The sequence below is a fragment of the Octopus bimaculoides genome, chromosome 9 (assembly GCF_046866305.1).
Source record: "Octopus bimaculoides isolate indiv1 chromosome 9, ASM4686630v1, whole genome shotgun sequence".
NCBI classification, from domain to species: domain Eukaryota; kingdom Metazoa; phylum Mollusca; class Cephalopoda; order Octopoda; family Octopodidae; genus Octopus; species Octopus bimaculoides.
This window is the reverse complement of record NC_142936.1, coordinates 80,318,122-80,330,423: the sequence shown is the minus strand read 5'-3', so window position 1 is coordinate 80,330,423 and position 12,302 is coordinate 80,318,122. Positions and strand designations below refer to the sequence as shown.

The 12,302-nt window shown below is 37.8% G+C and overlaps 1 protein-coding gene across 4 annotated transcripts in view; it reads left to right on the top strand.

The window, feature by feature from the left end:
* LOC106871398 (solute carrier family 12 member 1) overlaps positions 1-12,302 on the top strand; it is a 170,397-nt gene that overhangs the window by 77,189 nt on the left and 80,906 nt on the right. The window contains exon 2 of one of the 4 annotated variants that reach the window (XM_089357859.1): positions 6,837-6,848. The exons of the other annotated variants lie outside the window; for them this stretch is intronic. Within the exon in view, the coding sequence (XP_089213985.1) occupies positions 6,837-6,848 (12 nt within the window). The remainder of the gene's footprint in view (positions 1-6,836; positions 6,849-12,302) is intronic. 4 annotated transcript variants of the gene reach the window in all.

Genomic DNA, 12,302 nt, shown 5'->3' with positions numbered 1-12,302 from the left:
AGTGTGACAAGGCCAGCCCTTTGAAATACAGGTACAACAGAAAGAGGTAGAAAGAGAAAGTTGTGGTGAAAGAGTACAGCATGTTTTGCCACCACCCCCTGCTGGAACCTTGTGGTGTTTTAAGTGTTTTTGCTCAATAAACAAAATGCCTGGTCTGGGAATTGAAACTGCAATCCTATGACTGCGAGTCCGCTGCCCTAAACACTGGGCCATTGCGCCTCCACCATACATACATACATACATACATACATACATACATACACACATACATGAATATGTGTGTGGGTGTGTGAGTGTGAGTACATATATGTGTGTGTGTATATATATATGTGTGTGTACATACCTACCCTACACACAAGCATATGTACATATGTACATATGTGCTTATATAAAAAACAGCTGTGTTGGTACCACGTAAAAAGCACCTGTGCCAGGTCATGCTAAGTTTACCTGTCCTGGGTCACATAAAATGCACCTGTGTTTGGCCACGTGATAAGTACGTGTGCCATATCACATTAAATGCATCCAGTACACTCTGTAAAGTGTTTGGCATTAGAAAGAGCATCAAGCTGTAGAATCCAGGCCAAATCAGACTGGAACCTGGTGCTTGTTCTTCAGCTTGTCAGCTCTGGTCAAACTGTCCAACTTGTACCAGCATGGAAAAGAGACGTTAAACGATGACGACAATGGTGATGATGACGATCATGATATATATTTGTATGTACTGTGTGCCTGTACGTGTGTGTATGATATATATACATGTATGTATATATGTATATGTCTCAAGAACTTCAGAATGTCTTTTTCTTCTAAAATTAGTTTCTATAATTAGTGTGTCTTCTTAATTCTTTGACAGGTTCTGTGTTCTGGCTTAAGAGTACAGGTAATCTCCTTGAGTGTGTGTGTGTGTATGTGTGTATATGTGTACATATACACACTTCAAACACATGTACTGAGCATTTTTGTATTTTTGTACCTCAAAATATACAAAAACACTCCATTTATACACACACACACACACACACACACAGACACACATTCCCATTCTCTCTTTCTTCTCTCTTTGACATTTAACTAGTTAACATCTTACATGCTTACACGTTTTCTGTTGTTCTTTCAAACCTTTTCTCTTTCTGGTACCAATTTCCATTCTATGAGACATTCACCTGATAAAACGATCCTTCAGTGGTTTTCTTTTACGTACAAAACCCATTTAGCTGAAAGCAATTATATATCTATTTAAACAGTCGGGCACTCACAATTTTGTCACATTCTCTGTTTTGGCTCAAAGAGATAAAACCTTCAACATCTACTCTATCACTGCCCTGACAAGAAAAACAAAAGAAAGAAACAAAAAAAAAGCATAGAAAAAGAAAACTGGTTGGGAGGGGTGGGGGTCATATTTTAAAAATACATTTTTCACTTTATTCTATACACACCTGTTATTCTCTGTTCCCTGGTTAATTGGTTAAACTGCTAATTGAGAGTGAAAGAACATTTCAGGATTTCAGGTTTTCATTAACCCTGTTAAGTTCTCGAGTTAACTTTAGTTCATGATCAGTTAGGTAATATTTATTAACGATATACATATATACGTACGTATGAATGTATGTACATACATGCATACATATGTACAGGCATACATACATATACACATATTTATGTATGTATATATATATAATATATATATACACAAGCACACATGTGTATCTATGTATGTATGAATGTATGTATGTATGCCTATATCTATCCCTCCATCTGTCTGTCCATATATATATATATATATATATATATATATATATATATACACACACACACACACATACATGCATATATATATACATGCATGTGTGTGTATGTATTTATATATATATATGTGTGTCTGTATATGTCTATATTTACAGTATATACACATACACACACATATATCTATCTATCTATCTCTCTCTCTCTATATATATATATGTCTATATATATATGTATATATATATATATATAATACAGCACACACACACACACACACACACGCACACACACATATTTATAACCCCAAGTCTCCAAGCATACAGGCATAGGTGTGTATGTGTATTATACACATGGTTATACATCCTAACTGTGTACTCGGAGATTATATTTGGTTTCAAATATATTTTTGAAGTGGTGAAAGAACATTTCAATCTGCTACAACTTCAACAGGCCATTAACAAAAAAAAAAAGACAAAACAAAAAAAGTGTTGCCAAGTGGGTGAGGTGGGGTGACATGTGTCCATTGTTCCACATTGACATGACCATGTACCAAACTGTCATTTAATTATTATTTTAATTTTAATTTTTAATTTTTAATTATTTTATTTTGCAAAGTATTATTATAGACAAAACTATTTTGATAAAGCTGAGTAAATTTGCAAAGTGTTAGTTTGGAAATAACTCTTCACCAAAGTTTGCACAACTCCGAGCTTAGATTTAACCCTTCGGAAGGTTATTTTTACCTTCATCTCAGCTGTAGCTTTGTGGTTGTGAAGTTTGCTTCCCAGCTACATGGTCCCAGGTTCAATCCTGTTGCAGGGCACTTTTGATCATAGATGCCTCCTTGATCTGGAGTTCAGCTGGGGCTAAACAACAGAAATAACAACAATATTGTGGGATCCAGGTCTATATATGTCAAAATAATTCACTTGCTTGTTGTTCATACACCTGTCTTCGTCTTTTGTTTTTCTATAAATTTCAATTATATAAACTTAGATATGTTTTGACCAAAGATTGGTCCAGGCTATGTCTAACTTAATAGCACCACCTGATAAAAGTTAACCAGTTCCCACGCTGGGAATCGAACCCGGGCCACCTGGGTGAGAGCCAGGAATCCTAACCACTAGACCACACACACACACATATATATATATATATATACATATATATATATATATATATATATATATATATATATATATATATATATATACATACATACATACATACATACATACATACATACATACATACATACATACATACATACATACATACATACATACATACATATATATATATATATATATATATATATATATATATATATATATATATATATATATATATATATATAGTGGTTAGAGTGTCGAGCTTACGATCGTGAGGTTGTGAGTTCGAATCCTGGACTGGGCTACATGTGTTGTGTTCTTGAGCAAGGCACTTTATCTCATATTGCTCCAGTTCACTCAGTTGTAGAAATGAGTTGTGACGTCACAGGTGCCAAGCTGTATTGGCCTTTGCCTTTCCCTTGGATAACACTGGTGGCGTGGAGAGGGGAGGCCGGTATGCATGGGCGACTGCTGATCTTCCATAAACCACCTTGCCCGAACTTGTGCCTGGGAGGGTAACTTTCTAGGTGCAATCCCATGGTCAGTCATGACCGAAGGGAGTCTCAGCATATATAGTGAAGGTGCATGGCTTAGTGGTTAGTGCATCCAGTTCATGACTGTAAGGTCATGAGTTCAATTCCCGGTGACATGTTGTGTTGGACTTCCATCCATGCAGGAAATGAGACATGGCTTGGAAAGATGGTTATCTGATGGTGCAAGGTCTGGACTGTAGGCAAGGTGAGGCAGTACTTCCAGCCTCTCAAGTTCTTCATGTTTGTGCTTGATCATATTACAGTATGTGCTAGGGTATTGTCATGCTGTAGAAATACATGTCTTTGATTTACCAATGCAAGATAGCAGGCTTTCAAAGCATCATATATTCACTGCAGTTGTTGAGTATAAAGGTTAGTGCTCACAACATGACCGTCTGGGACAAGCTCAAAGTGTAACATCCCCTTGAAATTCCACCAAACACGTAACATGACTTTCTGTTCAAACCACCCTTGTTTGACAACAGGTTTTGTTTGACGCTTGGCTGGAGTAAGGTCACTGATATCTTTTATTAGGGATTATGAAAATTGGTCCATTTTTGATTCCTACTTGACACCAAAAATGGGCATCTCGAAGATTTGCCTGCAGTTGTTTGCAAACGTTCACATGTCATTGAACCTGGTCATTGGTCAGTTCATGAGGAGCTTTTTGACAGTGTCTGTTCACAAGGTTAAGCTAATGGAGGTGTTGATTGATGGTACTTTGTGATGGACCAAGTTCCGATGACAGTGCACAAAGTGTTTGTGCTTGATTGTTGTTCAGTCATTTCAAGCAAGACCTCCTCTTCTGCATCAGAAAGTCTCCCAGCCTTGCTTTGTCTTCAAGCTTCGTGTTACCTTCTCAGAAACATGTGAACCAGTTTTGTGCCACGCATTCATTGTCAGTTCCTGGGACTTCCACATTAATTTCTTTTGTCACTACCCTTGCAGTCTGTTCAGTATCCACGGGTAGTGTAAAATGGCTCTAATTGCAGTTTCTTCACCACTCATTGTCAAAGCTTTATGATAAAACTAAGCAATTATGGTACATACAAATGAAAATAAAGAATGAATAATTTAGCAATAATTGGACTATAAGTTGTATCAAATTAATTATATAATATGGAGATACAAGTTGCCAAAAATTATCAATGAAAATCCACAATATACCATAGAATATGGTAATTGCTGATGCTCACATGCACATACATTCGAGGGGACGCCGAAAAGTTCCTGGCTTTAAGGGTATTACAAAAAGGCTTGGCTGGAGGCCCCACCTTCTGAGTTCTTTTACAGGGCTTAGAAAAATTGAAGGATTGGCTGCAATAAGTGTGTGAATCTGAGAGGGGAACATGTTGAACAAAATCATAATTAACTGATCCTCTTGTATTTTCTTTTACCCACAGCCAAGAACTTTTCAGCAGCCTGTAATATATATACACACTGGCACAACCACACACATGCATGCACACAATAAAATTTCTTTTGCTTATGTTATTGCGGAAATATTGTGGCACAGAGGCCTGTGGTTTGGAATGGAATGTGGCAGGATGTTCTTTGAGTAATTGCGGGGATTGGTTTCAAAAAAGGAACAGGAAGTACTGTTTGGCATTTTTGTGAAGGGTGGTTGTGGTTGGTAGTGGAGGATATAAAGGTGTTGATGCACTGGAGTGAACACAGGCTTGCGGGAAGGGATGTGTCAGATGATAAACTCTTGGGAGACTCCTGTGAATATGGTTGAGGGTAGGAGGGCATTTGGTGTGACTGATGGTAGGGAAAGAGAGATGGGTGGAGATGAAGGGGAAGAGAGAGATAAAGGGAAGCAAGGGGTAGAGAGACTGATAGATGGAAATGCAGTGGGGATGAGAGAGAGAGAGAGAGAGAGAGAGAGAGAGAGGTGGAGATACAGGGGTAGAGAGAGAAACAGATAAGTAAGGAATGAAAGAGAGAGAGGAGCTAGGAAGGAGACAGACAGACAGACAGAGAGAGAGAGAGAGAGAGAGAGAGAGAGAGAGAGAGAGAGAGAGAGAGAAAGAAGCTGGCAAAAAGACAGAAAGAGACAGGTAGAGAAGCAAGGAAAGAGAGAGGTAGAAAAGGCAAGGAGGGAGAAGGTAAAGAAAGGGAAAGAAGAAGAGAGAGAGAGAGATGGAGGGAGAGAAAGAGTGGTGGAGGAGGAAAAAGAATAATGGAGGGAGAAGGAAAAACAGAGGAAAAAAGTGGGGAGATTGCGAGGATCTCTGGCAGATGGGTGAAGTTACAGCATGTGATTGGAATGTTTGTTCATTTAAGAAATGGCTAAATAACAGGACTGGAACCACAAACGGCATCTCCGTAAACTGGTTAAAATGCAGATATGAAGAATAAGCAGCCTTGTTTTATATCCATGGAGTAGGTAAAAGTCCCTTAAGCTGACATACTGAAGTTGGGAGAGGAGTTTTGACCCATGTCCTTCCTCGGGGTGCAAGCAATGTTTTACTTCATCCTTAGTCCAAGAGAGACACTGTATATTTTATTTTTATTTTATTTGATTTTATGTTATTTTATTAGTCGGGTGTGAAGGGAGGGGCTCTATCTATGGCCTTTGCGTGCTCTCTTGAGACCTGCGAGATTGATATTGTTAAAGGTTTTGTTAAAAGTTTTGCAAGTTGATGGCTGGATAGCTGCAGGAAAGACATTTGAGAGGAGGGAATATATATGTAAATATATATGTGTGTGTGTGTGTGCATGCACATGTATGTATATGTACAGAAAGGGAGAGAGAGAGAGAGAGAGAGAGAGGTAGTAATGCAGATTAACGCAATTAGGTTTGACACATATAACATATTCTGTATTTAGGTTCAAATTCATTTGAGCATTACTATGTATTTTCCACACTGGACACAGGAGCCAGTCAAAGCGCACGCTGGTATCGACCACATTCAGATGGTGCTTTTTATGTGCCACTGGCACAGGGACCGCAACTACAATTTCCATTTGATTGTGATTTGATTTGATTTGATTTTGATATTGATGTACTTGACTCAATAGATCCTAGTTAAAATAGTTATCTTAGCATCATACTTATTATATCCACATTGTTGATTGACCAATTCTATTGACAGTGTGTATACACTAAGTATGGTATATAAAATAACTATTTTAACTAAACATGGCCCCAATTGCATCTACCAGATTTATTCTAGTGTTGCCCATCAGTAATTTCATCTTAATATTAATGTTTTGGTTAAATTTCTATTGATGAATGAGAAAACAAATTTTTGTAATTAATTGGATTTGTTTTATGTCATTCAATTTGAAGAATGTGGACCACATAAAATAAAATATGGTTTTGGGTTTTGTAGTTTTCTTATTTTTCTTCTTTCATTTTCTTTTCTACAATAATTTGTGATCAAGTGTGTTTGTTTAACTAATATCTGTTATGCTTGTATCTTTGGCAATGCTTATACAGATGTTTAAAAAGGTAAGATATAGCGAATGAAGTCTTTAATCACCACCATATGTTTTATATATGTATATTTAACATTTTCACTTCTGCTTTTCCAGGCTTGCATGGGTTAGATGAGTCCTTTTCAGTACAGCATCTTGCTATTTTTTTACATTCCTTTGACATCTCCTTTGCAAGATTCTACATCCTTATTACTTTTGCACATGTCTTCCTTGGTCTTCCTATTCCACTGTTTCCTTTCACATATATCTCCTGGCACTGCTTTATTCATCTCTTATCCATATGCAATTGTATGTCTATACCAATGAGTCATCCTTCCTGCACACTATAATTGATTCTTTTAAACCTAGTTTTGCTTCTCTGCTCATCTATACTCCATGTCACTTATACACAGTAGCATTACACATCTATTGGAGCATGCTTGCTTCATCTTACACCCACCTTCGCATGTCCACTCTGTTCATTGTCCACGTCTCACAGCCACATAGCATCACCCTTCATAAGCAAGCAACATACAACCTATCATTTGCTTGAAAAAAAGAATCCCCTTATTTCCAGCAGGGGTAATAGATCCCTGAACGTTTTCCACCTTATACATATTCTAGCCACTAGGCATTCAAGATACCATTGTCTGCAGCTGATTTGGTTGCTAAGGTACCTGAAGCTGTCAGCTATGTTGACTGATCCTTCCAAGCAATAAAAGGAATTTCTTTTACTGCGGCCCTGACTTCTAAGTGCTTCTATATGTCTGCCATATACAAAGGTTTTATTCCACCATTAGCTTGCCTATGAACTCAGTACAGCTCATAGTTCACACGGTACACACTTTTTTCGTTGTCTTTTATTCTGTTACTTGTTTTAGTCATTTGACTCTGGCCATGCTGGAGCACTGCCTTTAGTCGAACAAATCGACCCCAGGACTTATTCTTTGTAAGCCTAGTACTTATTCTATTGGTCTCTTTTGCCGACCCGCTAAGTTACAGGGACGTAAACACATCAGCATCTGTTGTCAAGTGATGTTGGGGGGACAAACACAGACACACAAACACATACACAGACACACAAACGCATACACAGACACACAAACACATACACAGACACACAAACACATACACAGACACACAAACACATACACACACAAATACATACAAACACACACACACACATACGACGGGCTTCTTTTAGTTTCCGTCTACTCACAAATCCACTTACAAGGCCTTGGTTGGCCCGAGGCTATAGTAGAAGACACTTGCCCAAGGTGTCACACAGTGGGGCCGGACCCAGAACCATGTGGTTGGTAAGCAAGCTACTTATCACAACCACTCCTATGAGATATCTACTTAACCCTTTTCTACATTTCCTGATGTCAGTAGAGTCCTCTCTTTACTTCACGGTGTTCACCAAGTTTATTTTGAGGCTCCCTTGATACCAGGCTTCGCCTCCATGTTTTGAATTTCATCACGAGGACTTCCACACCCTCTGCCATTAGGACTGGGTCACCAGTGTGGTCAAGTTCCCAAGGACAACCGGTCTTAATCTCCTCTAATATAACCTCCTCTCCTTCCTCTCCTACACGAAATATAAAGGAAGGGATGGTGTGTATGTGTGTTTGTGTGTGTGTGTATTTGTGTGCGTGTTCACATATGTAACCCAGATAAACGAGACTGATTCCTTTGCTTAATAGAATCAGGAGTTTACCGCTTGCTTTGTTTGTTTGTTTAGTGTGGAAATATGCTTCACTTCAGCTTATTGATCCCACCGTGTGGCTTAACACTATGTACAAACTGGCATTCTTGTTAATGTGTGTGAGACGGCTTTGTGTCTGGTTATGATCAATATATTTATATACTATTTTTCAATGCTGGGACTGCTTATGCAACATGCGGACTGTGTTTTTTTATCATCTTTCATCTTAACTGTCTTTGATTATTTCTGTCCCCACCACTCCCCCATCACTGCTACCACCGCCAGCACCACCCCCACCACACCTCTTTTTTTCTCACTGCAGATATGAATGAGCTGGCTTTTGTGAATAGTACAATATACATAACCACAAGCTCGCATGCACACACACACACACACACACACACACACACACACACACACACACACACACACACACGCACACTCATTCATACAGGTTTACACATCAATGCATATTTACACGAATGCATACACATACATTCATATAAGCTTGTTCACAAATGCGTATTGACATGGTTACTCACACACACACACACACACACACATACACATACGTAAAATTTTATTGCTACATGAATACATATACACTCACATATTCACACATACACATTCATACATGCTTATACATAAATGCATATCTACATGAATACACACACGCATGCATATTCTTACACACATATATGCACATTTACATGAATACATACAAACACATTACAAAAACGCACACATGTATTCATACATATTTCATTTGTTTGTTTTACATCTGTTTTTCCATGCTAGCATGGGTTAGACAGAATACATATTCTTGAGGCATTATTTTACTGCAGGTAGGATGCCTTTCCTGTCTCTAACCCTTACCTGTTTTCTTCCAAACCAGGAAGTTTTCATTCCATTTGTCTTCTAAAACCAGAGCTCTTGGACAATTTGTTGACAAGGAAATGTCAATAAACATCACCATGTCTCTTAGCTTTCATGTGCAAACTATAAAATGTAAACATTGACACAGCATGTGCCCTCATCACTGTCACACACACACACACACACACACACACACACACACACACACACACACACACACACACACACACACACACACACACACACACACACACACACACACACACACACACACACACACACACACACACACACACACACACACACACAAGATTAAAACAAAATAAATATTTTATAGGAGACTTTGCTAATAAATAGACAAATGTTGAAAAAAAAAAAAAAGCGGTGATTTTAAATCATAACATCCAATTATTAAACATTCATAATTGGAATGAATAAATGAAACTGAATATTAAGTATTTACGGAATTTTGACTTACTGTCGGGTGATTTTTGGCTAACACTGTATAATAATAATAAAAGTACTTTTTGTACATGGAAGTTATAATTCACTAAAACCCATGTAGGCTATGTCCTTGCAAAATTACAAGCTGATAACCAGTAAAATAGTCATAAAAAAAAAACTAAAAAAATAACCCAGCAATAAAAGGATAAAGTATGATCTGTGATTCTTTTTGGAATAAGCTAAATATTTGAATGTGATAAGTTGAAAAATATATTCTTTATTTGTCTTATGAAATCATGATTTAGTTTTCTTTTTGCTAAGAAGTATTTAATTTTTAATTTCATTGAGAAAAAATCTGATTTATTTTCCTTCTAATATTTTACATACAAGCAAAATTTGGAAGATTTTTCTGCTTCAAAGCAATGCATTCCTCCTATTCTCCCCCACCCGTATTTCACCCTTACAGATACCACTGCTGCCATCTAGTGGGTGGCACCGTCTGTTGAAAGGAAATTCCTTGAATTTCTTTTTCAAAAGAGCTGCACATCTATTCTGTTAACCAGGAAGTCTTTTTCAAATTCTTCAAAGTAATTGGAAGATTCCTCTCTCTCTCTCTCTCTCTCTCTCTCCCACCTCTCTCTTCCTACATGTCTATCTCTCTATTTTTGTCTGTCTCTTTCTGTCAATGCCTGATGCATTTCTTTTTACCTCTGATATCATTTTCCAATTGATCACTTAGATATTGGTGGATTTTAACACCTTTCCATTTTGTATTTGTTTCACTTTATTTCTATTGTGACATCTGAATTTTTTTCCCAAACGGTTTATATTTCTTTTACTTCAACTTTTCTCATTTTTTTTAAAAAAACAATTTCTATATGGAGTTTTAAAGTCATTTGTGGAGATGTTTTTCCTCTCACCGTTCTTCTTATAGATTATGGTGTGCTTTCATATCAGTTTTTTTTTTCACTGATATACAAAGTTTTTAGGTTACATTTTTTTTCATTGGATACATTAGGCACTGGCATGGCTGGGTGGTTAAGGATTGTTTCCAGCTTTGCCTTACTGGCACTTGTGCTGGTGGCATGTGAACAAAACATTGGACTGACTCCTGTGCAGGTGGCACATAAAAAACACCATTTGAGCGTGGCCGTTGCCAGCATCGCCGGACTGGCCCTCGTGCTGGTGGCACGTAAAAAGCACCCACTACACTCTCGGAGTGGTTGGCGTTAGGAAGGGCATCCAGCTGTAGAAACTCTGCTCGATCAGATTGGAGTCTGGTGTAGCCATCTGGTTCGCTAGTCCCCAGTCAAATCGTGCAACCCATGCTAGCATGGAAAGTGAACGTTAAATGATGATGACGATAATGGCTGTGTGGTAAGTAGCTTGCTTACCAACCACATGGTTCCGGGTTCAGTCCCACTGCGTGGCACCTTGGGCAAGTGTCTTCTACTATAGCCTCGGGCCGACCAAAGCCTTGTGAGTGGATTTGGTAGACGGAAACTGAAAGAAGCCCGTCGTATATATGTATATATATATGTTTGTTTGTCTGTGTTTGTCCCCCCCACCATCGCTTGACAACCGATGCTGGTGTGTATACGTCCCCGACACTTAGTGGTTTGGCAAAAAGAGACCGATAGAATAAGTACTAGCCTTACAAAGAATAAGTCCTGGGGTCGATTTGATTCGACTAAAGGCGGTGCTCCAGCATGGCCGCAGTGAAATGACTGAAACAAGTAAAAGAGTAAAAGAGTATATATATATATATATATATATATATATATATATATATATATATATATATATTATCATCATCATCATTTATATATATATATATATATATATTATCATCATTTATATATATATATATATATATATCACTGTATTGACCAGACTATCAGATGTTGTTAAACTGATCACTGTGCACTTCCTCATGTTGTAGCTTTCAAATTATGCCACCCCACTGGCATGTGGTGTGTATGTATTGCGTTGGCCCTTGCTTTCTTGATTTGACTGTTGATGTTGGATACCCTTCCTAATGTCAACCACTTAACACAGTGTACTGGTTGGTTGTTTTAACAAGGCACTAGCACCAGCGAGATCGCCAAGTACCTAAAAGATATGACCCGTCTTTTGAGAAAGGTATAGACTGGAGAAAGAATCTTTGATAGAGGAAGAGGAATGAGTGTCTTGCTTACGAAGTAAATACATGAGAGAACGAAAGAAAGGTTGAGGTATGATGTGAATATAAGACACAGGTATATGATATTGGCATAAATATTGTGACACTAAACTGTTGTGATCCAAGAATCTTTGCTTGGACAGCAGCTGATTATCTAAACCAATGATTTTCACAAATTTTTATGGTAGGGATGTATGAGGTGAAATAGATGGATAAACAAGGAATTGAACCAGCCACTGCTTCAATGATGGCTTCATTTTTAGTATAACCTAATAGAAGCT